Genomic DNA, 24,809 nt, shown 5'->3' on the forward strand with positions numbered 1-24,809 from the left:
ATGGAAAAGAACCTGAAGAATGACATTAATCTAGTTAGTGAGAATAACGTACAACGGGGCTTCAATGGAGATTCTCCTGACAAAGCAAGAGAAGGAAAAGAAGAGCAGAGAGAAATCATCATAGCTCACACTGAAGCTTTACATCAAATTGCCAAAGAGATTTCAGAGCTGAAAACTAACCTTCACCAAAAGTCAGAGCATTTCCGAAATCTAAGCACAGCAACGGAACAAAAGCTCGGGGAGGTTGGCCTTCAGATTAACACCTCAGCCTTAGCAATGGAAGTTTTTCGGAGGCTGATAGAAGATATTCAGATCTCGTTTAGGTTTCTGAATTTGACATTAGCTGATGTTCAGTCTGCTGCAGAAGACAGGAACAATAAATACACAGGAGTGTTCCTTAAACAGCGAGAGGTAGGAAGCTACATTGATTTTTGTCATAAGATTTAAGGCATTGATAGGATCCCCCATCCACTGGCAAAAGAAAAGGTAACAGCTCGTAGATGGTCAGATTGTTGTTCTTATGACTAATTTTGGAATGCATTTTCAGAAGGGCAGAGGGAACAGCTTTTCTTTCTGCAAGTGCAATTTGTACCTGCAAAATTCATTCCCATATTTTTGCACCAGGAAAATGAACTACATATGCAAATCAGACAACCTAGACCTCTTTCTACTTACCTGATTTGCACCTGACCATGAGATAATTAGTGCAATTATCCTAATTTTCATCCACAAAAGGAAGGATGCCCTTTTGAAAAATGGCCCTGTCCCAAAGAGATCATGTTGATGAGTTAACATTTTGTTCATTTACTTACATCCCAATGGGACTTAGGCTTTAAAAATCCTGCTAGGCATCTATCTGCATCTTTAGGGGCATAAATAAATACCTTTGAAAATCTGTCCCTTAGGAGCATAAGTCTCATTGAAAGTCAATGGGACATAGCTTTCTAAATGCCTAAATCACTTTTGTAAATGAGACTTAGGCTGTGAAGTAGAGCTTTGCAAATAACTGATGGGAAATTAAAAAAAAAATACATTTTGGGTTCAACCAAAATGAAACTGTTAATTTTTTGGCAAACTTTAAATTTGAAATAATATATATTTGGGGGCAAACAAAACATATTGTTTGACCTGAAAGGAAGCATCTTGCTTCATTTTCAAGCTTTAAAATAGTTTTTTAAATAAAAGTGAATTAAATTTCAAAGTGAAAAGTCATTTCAAATAAAAAAATCTAAACATTTTGTTTAAAAAATGTCAGAACAAGATTTTTTTTTTCAGAACTTTTTGGGCTTTTTTTCAGCTGAGACAATTCAGTGAAATGGACTTGAATTCAATAAACGTTTCAGTCAATCCAAATCTGCATGTTTTAGAGGAAAAAAAGTATTGGCCAAAAAATTTCACTCAATTCTACTTCCAAGTTACTTAGGCAGTTTGGAAAAAATGTACCCAGAGACTCTTTCTAGTGACTACAGTCCTGTACAGTAGTCAATATAATAAACGATCAGACATTGACTATTTCTTTTAGATAAATATAATGTACCCTTCTTTCTGCAGCAAGTTTTCAAGCATAACCATGCGGGTACTGTACTTAACTAAATGTTAAAAACCAAGTACCAGATTCTAAACTAGTTATTCACACGTGTGCAAAATGCTGCAAATTAAATAGTCCCTTAGCCCGAGCCCCTTAACCTGAGTCAGCTGGCTCAGGCCAGCTGCAGGTGTTTAATTGCAGTGTAATTACCCATACCCAAAGACTCCCTTTTCCCCAAAATGCCCCCTCCACGGAGAAGGGATGGCATACAGTTGCTCTGCTTACAAAACAAAAGTACTATTCTACGTGAGTGAGGGTGGAAGAACGGAGCCCTAGTTTTATATGGCATTTTGCGAGATAGACAGACCTCAATGGGAGCAGAGTAAGGCCAACACTGAGCACTTCTGAAAATCCCATCCACCTTACATTGTGTATCTTGGCCACCTCCATCAAGTTGGAAAGAATCTGACATAGACTACTAAGAGTTTGAAATAATTTGGTAATGTTCTGGGGAGGAATAACCTGATTTATAATAACTGAACAACACTGTATTTGCACAAGAAATCCTGAACTGCCAGAAAGTATTATTTGAGTTTTAATGCATTTTAATATCTTAATATCAATAAGGGGCACAAACTTGTGAAATCTTGCTCAGGGGAGTGGTCTTTTCTCATTGGCGTAATTGATTTACTCCCAGGCAGATTCTTTTCTCACTTTTGTTTATTTACCATGTCTATCCCAAACTATGTAAAAAAAAAATTAAAAGGGATTACTCAAATGAGTAAAGTCTTGGACCATCAGTGTTAGAATGAAATACCTAATGATGCTAATATATTTTTACAGGATATCACAAACCTGTGGGATTATTGGTACAACACATCAGCAACCATTGTTACCATAAAACAACACCAAAGCAATCTGGAGCAGAAAATTAAAGGCGAAGTGAAACTTTTGAATAATGTCACAAATGACCTCAGATTAAAAGACTGGGAGCACTCAGTAGAATTAAGGAATATTACATTAGTGCAAGGTAATTTCCGGTGGTTCTTGTAATGAGAATAGGTTAAAATATTTTAAAGTTATCATAAGTAGCAAGAAAGGACAGGGTTTAAATAGATAAGGGAAGCTATCACTGTAACTGCTGATCCTGTACATGCTGTGATGGTAAATAGAGGACATATTTCTCAAGCAATGTCAATTCCCATAGCTTCCAATCCTGCAAACACTTATTCATGAATTTAGTGTTATGCTCATTTGTGTTTACAGACTCAAGTAGGTAATAATTATTAGCAAGATTAGAATTACTGTAGCAGAACAATAGTCCATCTAATCCAGTATCCTGATTCCAGCAGTGGCCTATGATGGATGCTTCATATTTGCCTAATGAGGCAATGCTACTTCATAGGGGTAAATTCATTCCTAACTCTTGCTGGTGAACCCTGAAGCATGAGCATTGCTAAGCCTTAAGCTGATTCATGAGATGCTATTATTTATATAAATGTCTATTCCTTTTGTGAATCTCACTGATTCACCATTGTGTTACTCCAGTTTTACATATGAGTAAGTCCTTTGATTTCAATGGTGTTACAACAAGAAAAAGCTGGAACATCACTGTGGTGAGTTAGGCTCATAGATTGCTGAAGGCCAGATTCTGCATTGAGAACTTCCTGCACTAACTCCCGAAACTTGGCAGACACCCTTTGACTTCAATGGAGATCCACCCACATACTCTTCAATGCAGGATAATGACCTAAATATCATTCTTTCTGACTATTTGCCAAGGGAATTAAATGTCCAGGACTGTCTGGATTTTTTTCTCAATTTTATACTTAATTATCTTTCAGAGAGCATTAGTCTTGAAAAAATGGAAAGTTATTAAATTTGTAGATTAAAAATGCAATTATAGGCACACATTGGACTGCACATTCCTTTAACTTTACTTCCCATAACTCCAAATGAAGATGGTGAGGATAATTGTCACTTCAGGTCTATAGGCTGGTTGTTCTTGAGAGAGACAATTAATGTGAAAAAGCTAGAAAAAAATTATCAAGAAGTAAATGAAAGCATGATCAAACAACAAGTAGAAAAAATAAACATTTTTCCAGACTATTTTCTCATGAGATCAAACTTTATTTTCAAATTCTCACTGAAACAAAAGAAAAATACTTTACATTTTTCAGTTTAAAAAAAAATCCAAATCTCTCTTTCATGTTTCTTGTTGTAACAAAACCACCTATTATGGTGTAACACTCACATGAATAATATACAATGTACCCATCTAATGGTAATGTTTAGAATTGCAAATGTTTTGGGTTGCTCTGGTTGGTTATGTCAAATGACGTAACAATGTCCTGCAGTGATGTTGACACTGTTAGAGAATTCAAGAAATTAGACTGCTTCTTATTGGAACCAGTGTGAGAATGTGCGTTTGACATTGCAAGCTGCAGGTTCACAATAGCAAACTGCAGGGTTAATTTAGTCTTCAAAAACAGAGAAAATAAACCTAAACAGAAGTGAAGGTATGTGTATATTATGGAGCAACATATATATTTATTATTGCTGTTGATTTACACAAAGTATCAGATTTTACGCTGAAAACCTATGATAAAAAAGTAATTATCTTCCCCCATTCTTCGACAGCTGAGCAGGTTATACTTTTAGAAAGAAACCTGACCATTTACAGTGGTGTAAAATGTGTTTCAAAGATCATGTAGTTGCTTTCCTCCTTTTTATTATATCCTCTTTGTTGAATTCTTTAGGCATCGTTCTAATAAATACATTCTTATATGTTGCTTTGAATATTGCTATGACAGTGCACTTTTTCACTCAATTGCATAAAGTAGCTATGCTGTTTCATTTTCATCCTCTTCCCTCACCTTTAATTCCTTTCCTGTGTATTCCACCAAAACATGACCTTCTGTGTTTCAGGAATTAAGGTTTAGAAACTCCAACCTCTAGGTCTTTGGTTAAGGATCCTAAATGGGGGCTATACTTAGGGATACTACTGCATGCAAGTGATAGAAAACTATCAATGTTATGGTGGTTGAACCACCACAATGACAGATTGATCTTTTTCTGAATACTGCTAATGAAAAATGATAAGCCTATCCTTTCACATATGTAAGAAATTCATGATTTACAGTAATGGTGTATCATGTCCGATTCTTTTAAAGGTCCTCCTGGGCCCAAAGGAGAGAGAGGTGCTAAAAGTGTCAGAGGAGATCAAGGTGTACTCTAGAAGGAGTTCATGGGCTAAGAGGCTGTCATATAATGAATAATACTGGGAACAAGGTGCACGTACTGGATACTCAGTAAAGTCACATTTACGATCATGTGCAGAGCCAGGAAAAGGTTAATTGATCAAATCTAAACCCTACTGTACAGAAAAGATTTGCTTTAAATTCAGAAAATATGAACCATTCTATATGGATCTAGTTCAGATTAGCTTGCTGAACAATCTTCCCAGCTGCCTAATAACTGGTGCAACCAGGCTCATAACTGTATGTTGGTGGTATCTATGGCATACTGAACACTTGACTTTGCTTATTTTTTTGTTTTAGATGAAGACAAATCATTTCATTTTAAAAACACAAAAACAAACAAAAATTGCCACTAGGCTACAGTGTGTGTGTGTGTGTGTGTGTGTGTGTGTATTTAAAAGAAAACCCAACAGATTTTGAGAAATATACTAAATAAATATCAGACAGACTCTAGTTGGATTCTATTTCTCTAGTAATATGGTGTACTGGAATAGATCTGTTTCAACTCACTGAGTGTGAATTTAAATGCTGAGTAGAATACAAATTCACTTTAACCTTTGCTGTCAGCAACTGTATGTAGTTTATTTGTATGTAGTCTTGGTTTTTACCATTTTTCTATATGCTTTATTTGCTAAAATCTATAGCATAATTAATAAACTTTAGAAATTAAAGAAGATAAAGGGAAATATTATTCCGTACTAAAAGAATAAGAAAGGACAGTGAATAAAATAATTGGCTCTTAATTCCTCATAAGTATGACAAAAACCCTGGGTAGTATTTCAAAGCAAGGACTGTATACAGGATGATGTGATTTTTACCTTGCATATTGTCTCATGAAGCTAGAAAAAGCCCAAATATTTAGCACTAAATTATTTTCATCATCTTTGATTACGTAAATCTCTTTCAATCCTTGATCAATGTATTGACCAGTCCAAGTTTAATTAGAAAAACAATTTGTTTTCAATGAAAAGCAGGTGTTTGGTTCCCGACTATCCTTCTGATCATTTTGCTTAAGAAACCAATGCATCAGCTGAGTTTTAAATTAGAAAGCCTATCTATGGGGATGCCTTGTCCTTGAATATTCTGCCAGATGAGCTTTATCCTGAAGAATCAGTCTACTTGACTGCACTTCTGTGGATCTTGACAATAGTGCATTAATGTCATACGCCAGGGAAATAACCAGTATTATATCAAAGTCCACAACCTTTGCTATTATGAAGGATCAGCATTTCCATTATAAACTACTATCATCAAAGCTTTATAACTCAATCATAAAAGCTCAGTGTGGGTTACAACTTGCAAATGGTTTTATCTTGGGAGCAGCTTTTTCAGGTGTTCCTAAACTATAAATTTGCAAAATGAAAAGCACCAAAATTTTACCTTTTTTGTTGTTTGTTTTGGTTTGTTTTTTTGGAAGTTGAGGGGCAAGGGAAAAGAGATTCTTGTAAATGAAGTGTGAAAATGAACTTTTTAAGCCTCTTAAATGGGGGGGGGGCAGAGTTATCTGGTGGTTTACACAGGTAAAAAAACTAAAGAGGAAGGAAGTCATAGAAACAAACATGGCCGTAAACTAATGACCAGAAATAGCTATAATGCAGTCTGAAATAACAGGCAAGTCTGATACAAACACTGAGAAGATAATAAGGTGATAAGTAACAGTCAGCATGGATTTGTCAAAAAGAAATCATGTCAAACCAGCCCAATAGCTTTCTCTGACAGTGTAACAAGCCTTTTGGATTGGGGGGGAGCGGTAGACGTGGTATATCTTGACTTTAGTAAGGCTTCTGATACTGTCTTGCATGACCTTCTCATAAACAAACAAGGGAAATACAACCTAGATGGAGCTACTATAAGGTGGGTGCATAACTTGATGGAAAACCTTTCCCAGAGAATAGTTATCAGTGGTTCACAGTTGAGTTGGAACTGTGGGGAAGGTTTTCCAGTGGGGTCCCATAGGGATCAGTTCTGGGTCTGGTTCCGCTCAATATCTTCATCAATGATTTAGATAATAGCCTAGAGAGTACACAACAGTGAATTTGTCCTGTAATATTCAGACTTGCACTAATTTATTTCTCTGGTTTTGCTAGATTTTCCTGGAGCCAAAGGGGAGATTGGACGACAAGGTCAGCCTGGAAATCCTGGACAAAAAGGATCAAAGGGAATTCCAGGTATAGTGACCATAGCAAGCAATTAATAACAATATAGACAAGACATTCAAGTTGAGAAACTTGTCCTGCCTGATTTTGAAATGATCCCAGAAGAACTGTTTGATAAGATCAGACCTGATCATTCATCTAAAAAATATCTCTCTCCTCAGGATGGATGGCAATGCTTAAATAACGATTGCACAATGTTTTCCCCTCCTCTAGTCAGCTATAAAGTACTATAAAAAGAAAGATCAGCGGACATACTCCAGCCCTGAGCCATCTGATTTACACCACTCTGGAAGCACAAAGTGGGTAGAAGGCTAACTTAAACAGCTATTTGGGGATTCCCTCAATGTAGGACCCCTGTACGACAACTGACCCCTTCTTGAGTTTTGTGTAAGGGGCACATCAGCGATGTGACTATGGAAAATCGTTGTGGCTATAACTACTGTGTGTTTCAGTCATTCCAAACTGCTGGAACATTCCTTGGAGTGCACTAGAGCTAGATGCCACGTAGGGCTTGTCAATACAGCGTGTTACTGTGGTGTGTAAATTCTAGTCCACACAATCATGTCATGCACTAACTGGTCCATGTGGACCCTGCTGGAATGCACTAAAAGTTCCCTAGTACACGTTAAAGTAGTTGTGTTTCAAACAGTACTGTGTTAACCTGCACTAGGGAACTTTTAGTGTATGTCAGAAGGGTCCATCTAGGGCAGTTAGTATGCTACACATTGGTGTGTACTAGAATTTATACCCCACTGGTGCAGATTAACACATCATGTAGACAAGCCCTTAGAGCATCCCTGAGACCACCCTAAATTGTGCCAAGGACAGAACCAGCTCTCAACTGGCCCTAGTTATAGAGTGGTATATACCCATTAATGTCCCCACTCTGCTCCTTTCCACACATACAGCGCTCAGATGCAGCTGAAGACTGAACTCTATGTTGTAGATACAACATTTTGAGTTATAGGTATTGCTTCAGACCTTGAACATATTTACATTTTATCTCCTTCTAAAATGCAGACATGACTGGTCGACCTCCAAAGATCTCGCTTGTTTCCTTCCTGTTTTGAGTAGTTCAGATGCTTACCCAAAGTTTCTGAAGTCTAATTTTTCTCTTTCCACATTCAGCATCTTTTACCCTTTTGTCCAATCAAAGCATTCTGCATTATTTCTCCCTTTCTCTAGTGATGCGTTCTATTGTCTCTTAATTTGATCACTTTTGACTCCTAACAGACACCCCCTGATACCTCAGCTTCTTCTTAGGTGAAACATATATATGTTAAAGGAGCTCACACTCTCCTTTAATTTACACTTTCTTTTGGCTTCCTGCAGATTTCACCAACATAAACTCTCTGACATGTCAAACGAGAGGGTGTAGCTAGAGCTAAGGGAGTCTAGCAGTACATGGTAGTCTAAGTGAGAGCCAAGAAGTCTGTTACACCATCTTATTCAGCACTTCTGAATTTAGTCCCATATGTTTTAAAAAAATATTTCTAGGGGATTTCTGAGCTTTTTTTAACTCACTCCCAGCTTAAAGGCAGCATTTTAAAATTTGAAAATTGACAGCCAAATCTGGACTGGTGCCTTTTGCTTGATTAAAAAGGCTTGCAGAGAGCTGTGAAACACAGCTTTAAAAAGTGACTGCATAGGTTATTTTGGAAAGAGAGTCCAAATATGGAATGAAGAAAGCAGAGACTTTCTTTATACTAACATTGAGTGAGAGAACAAAGCAAATTCAGCACATCTCAGCAGTACTGTCAATACATTCTGCTATTATGTATTTTAGCTATAGTTTTGTTTCTGAGCTAAATTTGCCATACTACAACATGGCTTAAAATGACATTTTAAAGCTGGGAATATGTTTCTTTTTTAACTAAAACATATAATTAACATTAATTTAATTAATACCATTAACCTAGACAGTTTAAAAAAAGTTTTCCATTGAGCTGTTCCCTGTTACTTAGTATAAGAATATACATATCATGGCATTACACTTAATTATATTAATTGTGTAGTGTAACGGGGTGGTCACCCCACTCTCTGGTTTGGAAGGGGTTAAAAACAGCCCTGGGAAAGGGCTGCCCCGGGGAGCCAATCATGAGCGAGCTTGAGGCAGCCAATCAGGGCCCGGCTGAGCCAGTATAAGAAGGGCTCCTGGGAAGAAGGAAGTCAGTCTTGCTCCAGCAGCGGAGCAAGAAGGACCTAGCTGCTTGGTAGAGACAGGGAGTACCTTGGACAGAGCAGTACAGGGAAAGGGCAGGCTGAACTGGGCAGCTCTGGCCTGGCGACTTCCCAGGCTGAGCACTTGCAGCAAAGGCCTGAGGAGGTACTAGGGCTGCAGGGAGGCAGCCAGGCCAAGAAAAGGCAGCATGTTCAACTCCTTGCCAGTGGTGAGTGGTCATTTCAGAGTGCAGTTTGCCCCTGAGAGAAAGGGCTAGATGATGAGTGGCAGTAGCCATTGAGGTAAGGTGTGTATGGGGTGTTGGGGTTCCCCTGAGAGAGGAGATCCAGAGTGTGGGGGCACTGCTGTGGGGCAGCACCCCAGGGTAAGGGGCACTGGTGTCCGGGAGGGACATGGGGCCAGAAGTGGTGGAGAGAACAGGACAGGTAACCGAGGGTGAGAAACCAGCCAGAGGAGGGTGCTCCTGAGCTGGATGAGCTAATTTCTGGACTGACCAGCAGGAGGCACTGCACCGGTGACTGCCCTGCCTTACTACATGTAGACAATGATGATAAATTAGGTACTGTTTCCTTTACACCAAAATAAGTCACTTTATATAAGAGATGACAAATAGCACAGTGTAGGAAAGGGACATTAGAGAAAGGGGGAGAGTTAGAACAAAAGAATGAAGAGGGAGAAAGAAAAAAGCAAGGAAGAGCCACACAAAAAAAGGAGACACAAAGAATCAGAACAATTTTTCTTGCCTTTTGAATTTTTTTATTTTTTATTTTATTTTAATTTTTTGGAAGTTGATGACTTTTTTATTTGTACATAAAACTGTATACACCAGTATGCACTAGTACACTAAATACCAATGCAAGCCATTATCATATGCACTTAGCTGAGAATGCTGCTCCATAAATATATTCCTGCATGGAGCCAACAGGAAGGTTGCTGAATGTTCAGCATTTTTGAAAATCAAGTCACTTATTCAGGTGCCTAGAAAGGATTTAGGAGGCTAACTGTAGGTTCCTATTTTTGCAATTCTCAAGTAGGCATTTTTGACCACAAGTTCACTGGAAATGTGGCTAGTGTTAGCTACATTTATGCATTTGGGAGATTTTTTTGGTCAGAGTTATTTTGAATGCATTTTTGTCTTTGCATTTAATTTCCTTAACATGCAAAATACCAATATTCATCAATAGCTGTCCCTGTTCCTGAGAAGTTTTACATGTAAATTAACTCATTGTAGAAACTTCAGGAAAATCAGATGCACAAGAAACCAAATCACTATTGTACACTAAGGATAATCCCAAAAACTGAAATTGCTCTGTCTGTGGTAGGGTTTGGGTGCTCGGCCTGAAAGCTCTGAATATGTAGTTGAGTTTCATTGCTCTTGTTCCCTATATCTCTATTTTTTCTTCAAGATAGCCACTGTCAGAATCTGTTGTTGCATTTTATAGATATGTAACTTTCCCTCATTTTTATTTATGACTGTCATTCCAACAATTTGATGCAGTTTAATGATACAACTACTTGGCAGCAGCATTGTACCAATATATTTACAGTAATGCACTCTTCTTGTACCTGAAATATGTTTATGTTGGATGAAAATAAGATACATGGCAAACAGGAGCAGCCTCCCTGGAAATATGAGCTAGCCTAGTCCCTGGGAGGGAGGGGAACACACATGTGATATCTTGAATCTCAGGACAAGTCTAGGAGGTAGACTTTTGCTGTTAAGCCATCATGGATGGGGCTGGTTAAAAAGGCATACCTCTCGGTGGGTGCTCCCAGAGGTATTGAGCCTGAGGCAGGCCCAATGTCCTCAAAAGAATGTTTATAATGACAACTTATAATATCTTTATTATAAACATTATAGTTGTTTGGTCCAGTCCAACTTATAATGTTTATAATAAAGAATGCACCAGAGCAGTGTCTGCTACATCCTTAGAAAATAGGTGGCATGCACTCCCCACCTCTACATGGGCCTATCTCATGGTGCTAAATGTGGACCAGGACCACATCTCTGCCTTCAACTTGCTCTTCCCCCTTTTGGAGGCTGGCTCAGGGAACACAAGGACTGGGATTGTGCGTTTCCAGTATGTGGACACAAGAGGAAGAGGGCTTCTTGCACTCTGTTACCAACCCCTTACACTCCTGCTTAGAACCAGCCACAGTCTAGCTTCATTTAGTGAAAGAAGAATTTGTAATCATATTTTAATGATGTCCTTTTACCTCCAAATAGAGGAGAATAGATAGCAAGTGTAGTGTAGTATGTGCTACATGATTGTATTCTTGGATTTCTGATGTATTTCAGCTAATTTTGGGGGTCAGCTTATTTTTTTTATTTTAGGCTACGTCTACACAATGAGCTTGGGATGTGATTCCCCTGCTTGGGTACACATCTCATTGAGTATAATTAGTAGCGTAGCCACAGTAGCATGGGCAGCAGAGACATGGCATGGCCATGTTGAACACAAACCAGTGGGTAGGTACTCAGCATGGCTAACCCTAACCCTCCCCTGCTGCTACCTGTGCTACTGTGACTACACTGCTATTTATGCTTGCACCAGCTCAATGAGAGCTCTGAATATGTATGTATTCTAACGAAATGATGAAACAAAGGCATTACCTGAAACCACTGCAAGTTGTTTTTTTCAGAACAGAGCTGTGGTACAAGTAGACATCTTCTGGCACCTGTGTAATTTATGTGAAAATGCCAATGGTTCATAAAGCTTTGCTAATCCTCGTCTTCATGTTGCCACAAATTGCTAAAAAAATCAAATCTAGCAAAAAAAGCAGTTTTCGCATGCGAAAACTATCTCCTTTCCTCTTAAACCCCCCTTCTAAACACCATGTGGAAATTACCCAAGGCCTAAGAAGGTCTGAGAGGGCTGGATTACAGCACAGGCACTACAAGCATGTCCCTAGGGCTTCTGGAGTCATGTGATGACATCAGTATCTAAACTTTCTTTTAAAAATGTTATACTTCTAATCCTTATCTAGTGGTGTAACTCCACTGCCGCAAACACTCCCCAACCCCAGTATTGACAAGCCTTCAGGGAGACATCACTGCATTGCACCCCCAGGGGGGTCAGGGAAGGGTTGCAGCAGTGTAGTCCAACCCCGTAATGTAGACATGCTGCACTGGTGTAAAATATGGTTGTGACATTACCTAGGGTGTAATCTGGACTGATGAACAGCTGTGTCCCCTCAGTTCTCCATCATGGGGATTTTTACACTGCTTTTACAGAGCTACCACTTCTGATCTGCTCACACAGCCTGCAGCATGTAAGTTACTCCTAGTTGTATCGTATGAATGCTATAGCCAGCCACTCTTGAATTACACTTCAGAGCAATACCAGCAAATTTCCAGATAGACTTTCCACAGAAATGTATGCCTTGTACTGCCCGTTCACTCACTTCAATAGTGTTCATGTAGAGTCTATTACTTTATTAATAGAAAATGATATGCACAGATCCTATTATCCCAAATGGAGTTTCCCAAACATTTCAGTCCAAACACACTGATTTAAATAAATCAGTAAAACAAATGTATTAACTACAGAAAGATAGATTTTAAGTGATTACCAGTAATGAGGCATAAAAGTCAAAGTTAGTTACAAAAAAGTGAAACACAACTAATGGCTAACTTAACAAGCTAAGTGAATTCAAAGCAAAGAACTCTCTCACACCACATGTTTCAGCAGTTTTACTGGCTGAATTTCTTTCAGACAGGATCCCTCCCCTTTTTGTCTCTGGGGAACTGGTTTGTGGCTGCTTTCCCAGACGAGGAACATGTCTTAGTAATACCATGCAGAGGAATCTTATAACTTTACATTCTATGTTGCCATACATATTTTAGCAGGACAATAATGATCAGCAAATTATGAATTTTCAAATGATATCTCACAAGGCATACTTTGTACTACATTTTTCATAGTCCTGGAAAGGGGGTGAACCTAGAGGTACAGACTATTACAATGGTTCATACTAATGTAGATTTACTCCAACGTGGCTTTACCTGGGTTGCAAACCAAAGTTATCTCCATCAGTGTAAATCACTGTTTTACATCAGTACATCATGTCTAGTTTTTCACTGGTCTAGAAAAGTCTGAGTTTACAAACAGCCAGAAAAAAATATCTCTGTGAGGTATGAACCATCCATTCAGCCTAATGAGGTGTTAGCGCAGAAACTAAGGGCTAGTCAACACTGCCGTGGCAGCGCTTTAACATGCCTTGTGTGGTCGCGGTGCAGCGCTGGGAGAGAGCTCTCTTTAAAAAAAAAAACACCTCTACAAGGGGGCATAGCTCCCAGCGCTAGGGCACTGTTTACACTGGTGCTTTACAGTGCTGCAACTTGCTGCGCTCAGGGGACTGTTTTTTCACACCCTTATTGCCATGCCAAGCTCCTTCACCACCATGTGAGCAGAAGACTCAATTGGGGGGAGCTGTGGGAAAGCTTTTGATGCCACCAAACAGTGTGACTCTGCTGTGGTGGTATAGTCTTGGTCCTCACCCCCAGAGTCTTTTGCATAGATGGGTGACAGCTAAGTCATCCTTCTCTGGGAGTGACTGAAACCTGTCTAAAGAGAAGCAATGGTGGTCTGGGAAGGGAGGGAGCTCCAGTCTCCTCTAAGAGGATTGGTGGTACCATCCTGATAGCTGTGCAGACAGCTTTTCCTGGTGGGATGAGGGCCATAGGGACAGGACCACAGTGAGTGCTATGTGGGGGTGTACCTTGGGCACCAGATTGTCTTACTCAAGCCCTGAGATCTAGTCAAAATGTTCCTTTCAGAAACCTTTCTTGTTTGACCCTCTCAATAGATTTTGCACATAAATATTACTAATACAGGTCTTTTTATCTTTTCCACACACACACAACTGATTTAGGGCCAAAAGGGGAGAAAGGAGATAAAGGAGGAAGTAGCAGCACTATTGCAATATGTAAGTAACAATTAAACAGTTATTTGATTTAAAGAGCATGAATTTTTCTGGTATTTCTATTTACTTAACTTGGTAAGCGTTCTTGTAAGAAAAACGTGCAGCTGGCCTTAATGTGGGCAGGAAATATGCAGACTTCTACATGCAAAGCTCTGGCTATGTAACTTAGTCGTGACCGACTGTGACTCCATTAACCCAGTACCAACCCTTTCTGGAACAAAAAAATGTCAAGAAGTGTGTCAAACTGTGTTGTGGCTTTAGTCACATGGATATCCATCAAGATCCACACTCAGAACACTGAACTCCATTCAGTTGGAGCCTATGTGGCAGATCTCAATGGAGCTGAACAGAACAGTTTAGTAATTTAGTGTTCTGTATGAAAAACACCTTTGAGTGTTGACAGAAAGATCCAACAGAAATAACAGAAAAAAATAAAATGTGATTAAGTTACAGTAACAGAAAAGCATAGAATTTTAGTCATTAGATGGTTTGGCAACTGCTGCTAAAGAGTAGGTGAGAGTGAGAACTGATGATATTGTTTCATACTAAAATCACTGATCTATTTCTGTAATATTCACACATTATCCAAACTGAAAACCTGCGATTTTTTTTCACCTGATGTTTGTGAAACCTTATGTCATTTCTCTGTGTGGGAAATCATTGTATTTTATTACCAGGGTTTACATTACTTTGAACAAAAGCTCAGACTAGTATTCTGTTTGCTCTAAATAAAGCTGGTCAAATATCAAGTACAAATAATATGCCAGATCCCAGACCATGACAGAAATGCTTTTAAATCACCTTTATAAAGTGACCTGTCCCTGTACCAGGTTGGCCCCACAGTGCCATTTAGAGCAATCTGAAGATTAGGAGCACATGGTTATAAGGGTTTATTGAAATGATACAATGAAATACTGAAATGAAATTACTCAAATAGAATTTTATTTAAATGCAGAAGCTTGTTTTACCCTTAAGATCAAACTCTACTTTCTGTTTTTTTGTAGAAAGCAAGCAGAACTACAGGCACTTTCCTTGCTGTCCATTTTTAAACAAAGATAAAATGAGATTCAGTGGTAGGATATTTACTTTTTTTAAAAAAAGCTGCAAACAGTTTAAAATAATAAGAGAATAAGAGAAATACAGAATATGAGTTGTGATTAGTCAAATAAGACCACGCATTCCACTCAAAAGCATAAAGTTAGTGATTAAGAGCAATCTGTACTTCTGTTCCTATTTCAGCAACTGAGAATCAAGTGTTGGAATACAATCTGTTTTGAAATATAACTGCACTCTTCCACTGTAGTGCAAACATCACATATAAGCTTGTAATATTGCAAAATACCTCTCTCACCCCCAACTGTTTCTACAAGGATTTCATTTCAAGCAGAAAGGCAATTTTAAACCTTGCTTTGTTTACTCAGATTGATTACCTTTCTAAAGAATATATCCACTCAGTTAATAACAAACCTCCACAACTAGCTTCTATTGACTGATTTACTGTACAAAGGATAATTCCCTTATGCCATCTAACTGGAACCTCTAACCTACTGTCTCAGTAATGGGTCTTGCTCAATTTATTTTCAGGGTCAGTATTTTCATGATGTAGATTCAGCAACTATAGACTTTGTTTCTCCTTGGGCTGAGTGACAGGTACGCTTCTGCACAAGAAGTCTGGAACCTCTTACCCAACTAGAAATGAAGCCTTTACAGATAGTTGAACCAATCCACGTGTCCAGCCAAGCTGTGCTCGGTGCAGGATGAGATTGGGGGCGGGACAAAAGTATATCAATTTTGTGCTTCTCCAATCCCTGTGTTTGCAGGGAGCTAGATTCTGTGGGCATAAATTAGAGGAATCTTAGTACTTAATACTGTTTTAATTGACCGCTTACTCTAACATCAGCAGGGGCGGTTGTGTCAGCCAGGGATCACCAGAACCCAGCTCTTCCCCCCCACATGTCATCTATACTGACATGGGTCAGGAGCAGGGGGCAACAAGTAGTTAAACTAGCTCCATTGTAGACAGGGATTCCACTGCTGGGATCCTGTTTGTGCTGCTCTGATGGTACAAAATGTCATGGTTACAGAGTAACCTGTCCCCTTCCTGGTCTCTCTGAGTACACCCTTCATGTGTCAGGCCTCAGGCCTTTACCTGTCCTAGGGAGGGCATCACACAATTCTACTCTGAGATCAGGCCCTGGGCTACAGTTCCTTGTGTATCCACAGTTCTTACCCTACAGGTCCAGCAGAGTTTGGACACCTGCAGTTCTTCCTTTAAGAACCAGTGAGCAGTAGCATCCAGTGACAAAACAGCCTTCTTAAAACAATCTATTGTTTGTTTTCACAGTAGGAAAAAAGTATTGAGAGAGAGGATTTTAAAAACAGTCTACAGGCACATCTATCTTACCCAATGGCTTACCATCCTCTCTCGGTAACCTAGGTAGGCCTAACTTCTTCAGACACTCCCAGTGGGTTCCGGTGTCTCTCTGGCTCCCCTGAACAACTACCCCACTCTTTCTTCAAGTTCAGACTTCCCTTTTAAACTCCCCCACAGTATTCCTGGGCCACTTCCTGTCCAGGCACTTTCTCTTTACAGCTCTCAAGTGTTTGCAGTGAAGTGGCTTATCTTGTTTTTCCTGTTCCCCCCTGCTTGTTTTTTTTTTTTTTCCCCCAGATAGTCCCCCAATATATTCATACATAACCCAATAACCAGGCCAATATACAGTACTTATAAATTATTACAGAGCAGCTCTAAATCCATCACACAAAGTTCACATAATGTGGTGCATGATCTAGTCCTCAGTTTGGTTTTGGCTTGCATAAGCATCCTGCACTCAGAACTATATGAAATTCTTAGATCTGCAAAACTGGGCTGGCAATCTCATGTGAACAGCTTTTGTCATAGACCAATCAGAAACAATCCATAAAGTTTGGAAATCTCAGGGGGGGGAAAGCCTGTTCTTATGCAAATCCAGCCAAAGATGATCTGGGAGATTGTGTGAGATCAGCCTTTGCCCATGGTATTTTGTTGCTTCCATTCTGATCTCGGCCAAAACCCATAAGTACAAAGCTAAAATAAATATAAAAAAATTAACCAACATATCTGGAACTTCCAAAAAAAGTTCAATCCAGATTTGGAGGAAAGGTTCCTGGGGAAGGGACAGGAAAGTCCTTTAGCCAGTTTTGTTTGCCCATCCTTAATGCAGGCTAATGTGTCATAAGGCTAAGAAGTGACTGTTCAATATGACATGGACCTTTAAACAATAAACCAGAACTTGGAAGCAAGAACACTGAAAATGTAGGTGTCTAACCAAGGTCATTTGAGAAAAAAAATCCAAGAGAGAGGTGACATTAACAGTACACCTCTTACCAGATCACAAATCCAGGTGTCACAATCTGAGTTGAGCATTAGAGTAGACCTTATAAATAAAGGGGTGGGGGAGTGGTGTGTGAGCAAAAGAGACTTCATAGCAGAGGGCAGAAACCATCAACAGAGAACAGGACAAAAATGTCAGACTAATAAAACAAAACACTATTGTAAACAAAGGATAAAATATGATACCCCAAAACTGCCAATGAGAAGTCTTCTAGATCCTGGGAGCAGTATAAGCGCCTGAAGAGAATAGAAAAAGAAAACACACATTGAAGATGTCACACTACAAGGAGATTTAGGGACCTCCAATATGAGGGTGTTTGTCAGAATTTAAGTAGTTTGTAATTCTGGAATCTGAACAACAGAAGGGATTCTTCTAGCCTTTTAAAGGAAAGCTTTAGTGATCACTAATTAGTTTTAATACTTTAGATAAATAATTACTAAGAGCTAGATCATAGGTAGGGAAAGGAGTGTGGTGCTACCCTCCCTGCTTGCATGGCCTATAAAAAGGCTAGGTAGAATCCCAGTCCCTCCTCTCAGGAGAGCACAAGGATTTCTCTTTAATGTGTGGAGCTGAACAGGGGAGATAGGAGGGAGGGAGAACAGGCAGACTTCAGCTGGGCTCCTCATGGGTGCGGGAACCTAGCTGCACAAATCTGATTGCAGGACTGGGGCCTTAGTTAGCAACAAACAGCTCACACTTCAAAAAACACAATCCAGGTTTGTTTTTAAATCTCTGGATTTACACATACACACTGAGGGAGGCACAAGGTGTGGATCATCAAGTCACAGCATTTTTGTTAAACTTTTATTTAAGCACCTGATCCTAGAATTGATCCAAATTCAAACCTCCCATAGACTGCTCTGGAAGTTCTGTGCAACATCTGATTTCAGATTTGGCTGTGTGTATTTCCTTGTTTATTTTTTATTTGTAGTTCAGTACTAAAATATTAATAATCAAATAAATGAAAGTATGTAATTAAAATATGGTCTAAAAGAGTATAAATCAATTTGTTTGCAATGTGAAATATGTTATCATGAAAAATGTAATTACAAATCTGTTTACAAGTCACTAATAACCTTTTTATTAAAATCTTTAAGGGTATGGTAATTGGATGATTTTCTTTCACAATATGATAGTGGGAAAAGTGACTAATTCATATCCTGCAGTTTAATGTCTGACTTGTGTCACCTCTCTGGAACATGTAATTAGAAAATCTCAAAGTATCTAATTATAGCACCTGCCTTGTTCAGTGTTTTGTGATCCATATACAAATATCTTGACTTGCTGCGTAAAGAAATCTTCAAAAGAAAAAGGGTTTAGGGAAAGCTTAAATCAGCATCCTTTGGTTTCTTCCATGCTGTGACATTTATGTATGGAGTTAAGTCATCACATAGTAATAGCTTGGCATACAGTGTGGGCTAATTCTATATTTAGTGATGCCATGAACTAGTAGAGAGAGATTCAAATACTTGGAAAAAGTTGTTGACTGACTGAATGACTAAAGCTTATGTTTTTACAAAAGTGAACAGAAAGGTCTGTGCTGTGACAGATACCAAATCCCAGAGTTTCTTTTAAATTTTAATGGGGTAAGAGGAGTAGATCCTGCCTGCAGAGGGGAGCGAATTTTGGATGAGCCACCCAATTCTTCTGAGACCTGTTTTAATGTCACCTTCAACTTTATTCTAGTTCATCTAGTCCACTAAGTACAACATAATCCTGGACAGATTCCAGAAACCGCCTAAAGGAAGTGGAGTAGCAGCTCTGTTCCCCTCCAACTTCATGTGCCTCACTCTAGAAACAAAAATCCATATGATTTGTGAAACCAAAAATAAAACCTAAGACTTCTAGTGATTTACAGATGTCCAAATAAAGAACTTGCTTATTTGTTGGAAGTTCTAATGGACCTTCGGGTCAGCATAATATTGGAATTGCTCAGGTTCATTTTTCTTGGAGTTCTAAACTTGCACATAGACAATGCCATGGATACACTAGTATCCAATCTCTTCTGACCACGTGGAAACCTTGGTTTCACCTGGACTATCTCTGACCCCCTATGCTCAGTTGGACATACATCTGATGTCTCACAGCATTCTGGATGGTTTGCAGTCTTGCATGAAGACTCTGCAATCAAAAAAAGATGCCTGCTATATACAATAGATAGTGGACACAGGACAAATTCTCCGCTGCCTTGCACCTTGTGTTGGCATTTATATTCAAGTTCAAAACAATCCAATGTGATGCAATAACCAGGAAAAGCCTTACTAAGAAGGATCCAGTGACATGAATGCAAGCAAAAACCTTGAGCCAAGTTATCAGTTAGTTACAATTGAACTGTACTAGATAATATCTAAAAAGAGAAATTGGAGCAAGTGTAAGAGAATTAGATATGCAATGGCTAGCTAAGCATGTTTGTAAGAATGGGGACATAGGTTAATGAGTTCAGCAGTCAGCATTTTACAGAGACTGTGTCACTTTAAGATTGAAATAGGAACTGATCACAGGCAACAACTCAGTGGGCCTGATTTTCCTGTCTTATAAAGCATTGGGTACAAAGGGAATAACTATTACTGGAGATTTAACAGTGTAAGTGAAGGGAGAATCAGGCTCTGTGACTGAACCTGGGAGCTGATAGGTTGTACATTTGGGGTTAAATAAAACAGTTGTATTTGAGAAGCATTGCATGAGATTCCTTTTATAACATTTACATGGGATATGGCAGGAAGCCTACACAGTGATAGTTTACACACGTAGCGGGGCTGCTGCTAAGACAGGCTCCCTGCCTGCCCCAGCCCCACGCTGTTCCCAGAAGTGGCCAACATGGCCCCAGGAGGCAGGGGTTTCCCTCTGCACGCTGCTCCTGCCTGCAAGCACCATCCCCTCAGCTCCCATTGGCTGGGAAAGGGGAGCTGTCGCCAATGGGAGCTGCGGGGGGTCGTGCTTCCAGAGAGGGACAGCCCGCAGAGCCAGGTGCCGCCACCCCCCCTCCCCCGCAGGGGCATGTTGGCCCCTTCCCGGAGCGGCGTGGGAACAGGGTAGGTAGGGAGCCTGTCTTAGCGGAAGCCACACTGCACCACTGACCGGGAGCTGCAGGAGGTAAGTGCTACCTGGTGGGAGGCTGCACCCCAGCCCTGAGTCCGCTCCCAGCACCAGCACCCCAAACCAGCCCTGAGCCCCCTCCCGCAGCCAGCACCTTGTACCCCCTCCTGCACCCCCACACTCTTCCCCAGCCTGGAGCCCCCTCCTGCACCCCAACCCCTCAAGCTCCCTCCCAGAGCTTGCACCCCTCACGCCCTCCTGCACCCCAACCCCCTTCCCCAGGCTCAGCCCAGAGCCCCCTCCCACACTGTGAACCCCTCGGCTCCAACCAGAGCCCACACCCCCTCCCAAACCCCTTCCCCAGTCTGGTGAAAGTGAGGGAGGGTGGGGGAGAGTGTGTGATGGAGGTTGTGTGAGTGGGGTGGGGCTTTGGGGAAGGGAAGGGGCCTCGAGGAAGGGGCAAGGTAGATCCTTGGTTGCCCTTAAATTCAAAAAGTGAACTTGGGCTTAAAAAGGTTGGAGACCTCTGGTTTACAGTATGTCTACCTTTAAGCAGTATTATCAGTCTCTCACTTTTTATGAGCTGAACTGATTTATGGAGCACATGCGGCTATCTTTTATGAGCAGATTGGAATATGAGCTGAACCATGCTGCAACTACCCCTCCTTAATGGCATGCTAAAGATGGATGAATAGGCATACAATGCTTCATAGTAAAATAATAATTCATTTTGGTTGAGTTAATGAGGTGGTTTCATGAAACACATGAATTGTCCCGAAGAGGCTGTTGAGATTCCAAAGAAGTCATCTCAGGCAAAAACATTTTTTTTCTATAGTGTTTCTAAAAATAATCCAGCTCAGAAAAATACAGAACATATAGTAAATAGAAGGTCCCCGGTACTTTTCACTGTTACTTGAAAATATTAATCCTAACATTAAAGAACAAGCACTTCATGTTAAATAATAAAAAAACTCCTAGCATTAATGCTCATATGAGGATCACTCCTAGCTATGGCAGTGTCATACAGTAAGAGAGGCAGTGTCTCAGGAGGCAGTCATTTAGGGCTTGTAGCTCAAGACAGAAATTGTGAATTCCACCTATAAGCGAGATGGAAGCCAATGCAGATCTGGAACACTCATGTGACATGCAATGTGGGAGGCACTGCTTAACACAACTGCTTCTTGCTTCAGTTTCCAGCTGGATTTAAGGTGTCGGTCTGGGTAGAATACAGTGCAGTAACCTATCTTTGTGAGAGAAAAAAAGCATAGATAATGGTAATAAGGTTTACATGCAAAAGAGAGAGTTGCAATAATATTGGAAAAAATAGATGTTACTCTTTGCTGTTACCTGATCTAACAGCAGTTGGGAATCTAATTAAATCTCCAAATTGTGAACACAAACAACAGACACATAGTTTTCATGAGTGGGGCAGAAATAATCCTTGGCAAATCTTCTGGGTGTTTTCTCTGACCTATCAGTTTCATGTCTGTTTTATCTGGATTAAGCCTTTACCCAGTTAGCATTGTCATCTGTGCCTCAGTCTCTACAAGACACTGGATGAGAGGCTAGGCTGCATCTATAGATGAAATGGAGACCAGGAGCTGGGTACCAACAGCATACTGAAAATACCATATTCCTTCTCTCCTCACACACCTGTTTAACAGCCTATATTGCACAAGATGGGTGGCAAAATGGAACCCAGAGAAAGCCCACATGAGAGCACCCTGAGAGGTGGAAAAAAGTCATTGCACAAGCCTGGTCTGTGGGACTACTCAGACAGGAAGGAACAGAGCAACAATGTCCACTGGTGAATTGACAAAGCCTCATAGGTCAGCAGCATCAAAGACAGTTGACAGATTTAATAGCATGGATACTTGAACAACACCAATTGCAAGTAGCTCAACCACACACATAGTACTGTAACCAAATTAACAAAGATCATGGAGATCCATTGTAAGAAGATTAGCAAGAATCATTTGCAATTCTACATTTTCATCAGCAAATGGTGATGTCATACTTTACACTTCTAAGATTCCATCCAAGGACTGCAAAAGTCATCAATGACTCAAATTGCCCAGCAACTCATTGAGTTAGGCAAATATTATCCTTCATTTTACAGATTTGGAAACTGAGACATAAAGCGGCTAAGTAATTCCCCAGTGTCACACAGTGAATTTCAGTAGCAGAGACAGAACCCCCAGCTCCTGACCTCCACGCCTGCATTCTAACAACTATCACTCTTTATTACATATGATTGAAACCCACTGAACTATTCCCTGTATGAATCATGGTATCACGTTTGTATCTAATCAGACCTACTTTTATTTTCTCAGCTCCAGCTTCTAGGATTCAACTTGTAGGAGGACAAGTTCCTAATGAGGGTAGAGTGGAGATTTTTCATGCTGGAGAATGGGGTACTATCTGTGATGACCACTGGGATATTCATGATGGAACAGTGGTCTGTAAGAGTCTGGGGTATGCAGCAGCATCTGGAATTCATAGTGGCACCTATTTTGGACAAGGTACGCTATATGAATTTAAAAAATCGTTTTTTTAGGTATCCTTCATATCTCCCCCCCCCAACGCACCTTGCCCCCAAATTACAGTGGTGGCTAAAGAATTGTTTATGGAATAGTAGCAAGATAAGATGCATACAATTAATTGGATTTTCAAAGCCATGCTACTGATTTTTAGGAAAGTAAGTTAAAGGGCGTATTTAAAAAATAATTATAAAATAATTGTTTTACTAAGAGAAAAGGACAGACAAGTAGAAATTAACCATCTATTTTATCTACTTTAGGCTGAGTAGTCAGTCCAACCCACAAGGAGTATTCTCCAAAATATGGCATTTTACTCAATATTTTGATTATATAATTGTAATAAAAACTTTAAGTATAAGTTATAATTATAAAGTCTATTTATATAATGTATATTGATTTGATCAGTCATATAGATAAGGTTATAATGTAATTATTGTCACAGTATCTGAGAGCCTTCCAAAGAAATCACAGCCAAAAAAGACCAGATATTCAATTCATTTCCTTTCTACTGTTCCCCCCACCGCCCAGGACTACTACTGTTTCTCTCTCCCATTACCCACACACACATATGTATGTGAGAGAGATAATTTGTAACAAATCCTTGTATGCCTAGAAATCTGTTTTTTTTCTGTGCTCTTCATCATCATCATCACTCATGACAGCCACAGAGAGAGTTCAAATCCTCAAGCTCCAAAACCCAAGCAGACCACCACTTAAAATGAAGAAAATTTTCCATAGCATAGGGTCTATGACAGATTCTCTCAAATCCTGACATCACTGGTGAAAGGAAAAATATATGTTTCCAATAGAGAAGTCAAGCTTCATAGTGGGTACCAGGTGGATCAGTCATTTCACAACCAAGGTAGTGTGCTCTGTATAAAGAAACCTAAATTAATTAGATCCATTGGAATGGTACCCAAAATGTTAGAACTATCTCCCAATCAAATAATATTTTCCAAGTTTCTGGATTTTGGATGTCAACTTAGTTTGGTTATAGGGAACAATAGGTGCCTTTAAATACTTTAACACACCACATTTCACCAATTTTACTGGGATATTTATTTAATCTGTGGCATTTTAAATTAAGTCAAGTGTTATATTAAACTATGTTATATACCACCATCAATATTCCTGGTTATTATATATAAGATATTCAAATATTTATTTTAATGTGAGAATTATCCTTCTGAAATATATATGAGATAAATTATTCTTAACATTGCAGGTACTGGTCGAATATGGATGGATGAGGTTCTTTGTTTTGGCTATGAAACCTCTGTTGAGAATTGTATGTTTAAAGGCTGGGGTGTGGCAGATTGTAAACATAATGAAGATGCTGGTGTCACTTGTAAAGTTTAATTCAGTCTGGATTTAAACTGAAAGTTATTCGTAACCAGTTTCATAAATAGTTTTGATTTTTTATTTGGCAAGAAATTTTCAGATAGAAATATATTGAATATTACCAGGACAGCTGAGCATTTTTGGGGAAATAATCAGCATTCTAATCACTTTAATACACCGGGTTGGTACAATGAATGTAAACCAATATCATATAACAGCTGTTCAGTATCGAGTAGTGATCTGGTGGTCTCAGTGTATTTCTGACTGTCCAGACATGGAAGCATCCATATTACAAAAATCACCATCAGAATTGATGTCCTTGTTGACGGTCTCAGCTTAAAAGTTCTATAATTCAGTTGATTGAGGTGACTGGCTGAAGTCAGAAATGTGTCACTCAAAAACAGATTGGAGCAAATATGCTCTCAGTGCAATTCCATTGACTTCTGGAGATTTTCACTTGGGATGA

General features: G+C 39.5%; 1 protein-coding gene across 1 annotated transcript; it reads left to right on the plus strand.

Moving 5' to 3' along the window:
• MSR1 (macrophage scavenger receptor 1) lies at positions 1–24,361 on the plus strand. The gene is made up of 6 exons (XM_065405723.1): positions 1–411; positions 2,372–2,558; positions 4,702–4,755; positions 6,876–6,956; positions 22,796–22,984; positions 24,228–24,361. Exons 1-6 carry the CDS (start codon positions 1–3, stop codon positions 24,359–24,361), a joined length of 1,056 nt encoding a protein of 351 aa, XP_065261795.1.
• Positions 24,362–24,809: the final 448 nt, after the last annotated feature.

The sequence above is a fragment of the Emys orbicularis genome, chromosome 5 (assembly GCF_028017835.1).
Source record: "Emys orbicularis isolate rEmyOrb1 chromosome 5, rEmyOrb1.hap1, whole genome shotgun sequence".
Classification (NCBI taxonomy): domain Eukaryota; kingdom Metazoa; phylum Chordata; order Testudines; family Emydidae; genus Emys; species Emys orbicularis.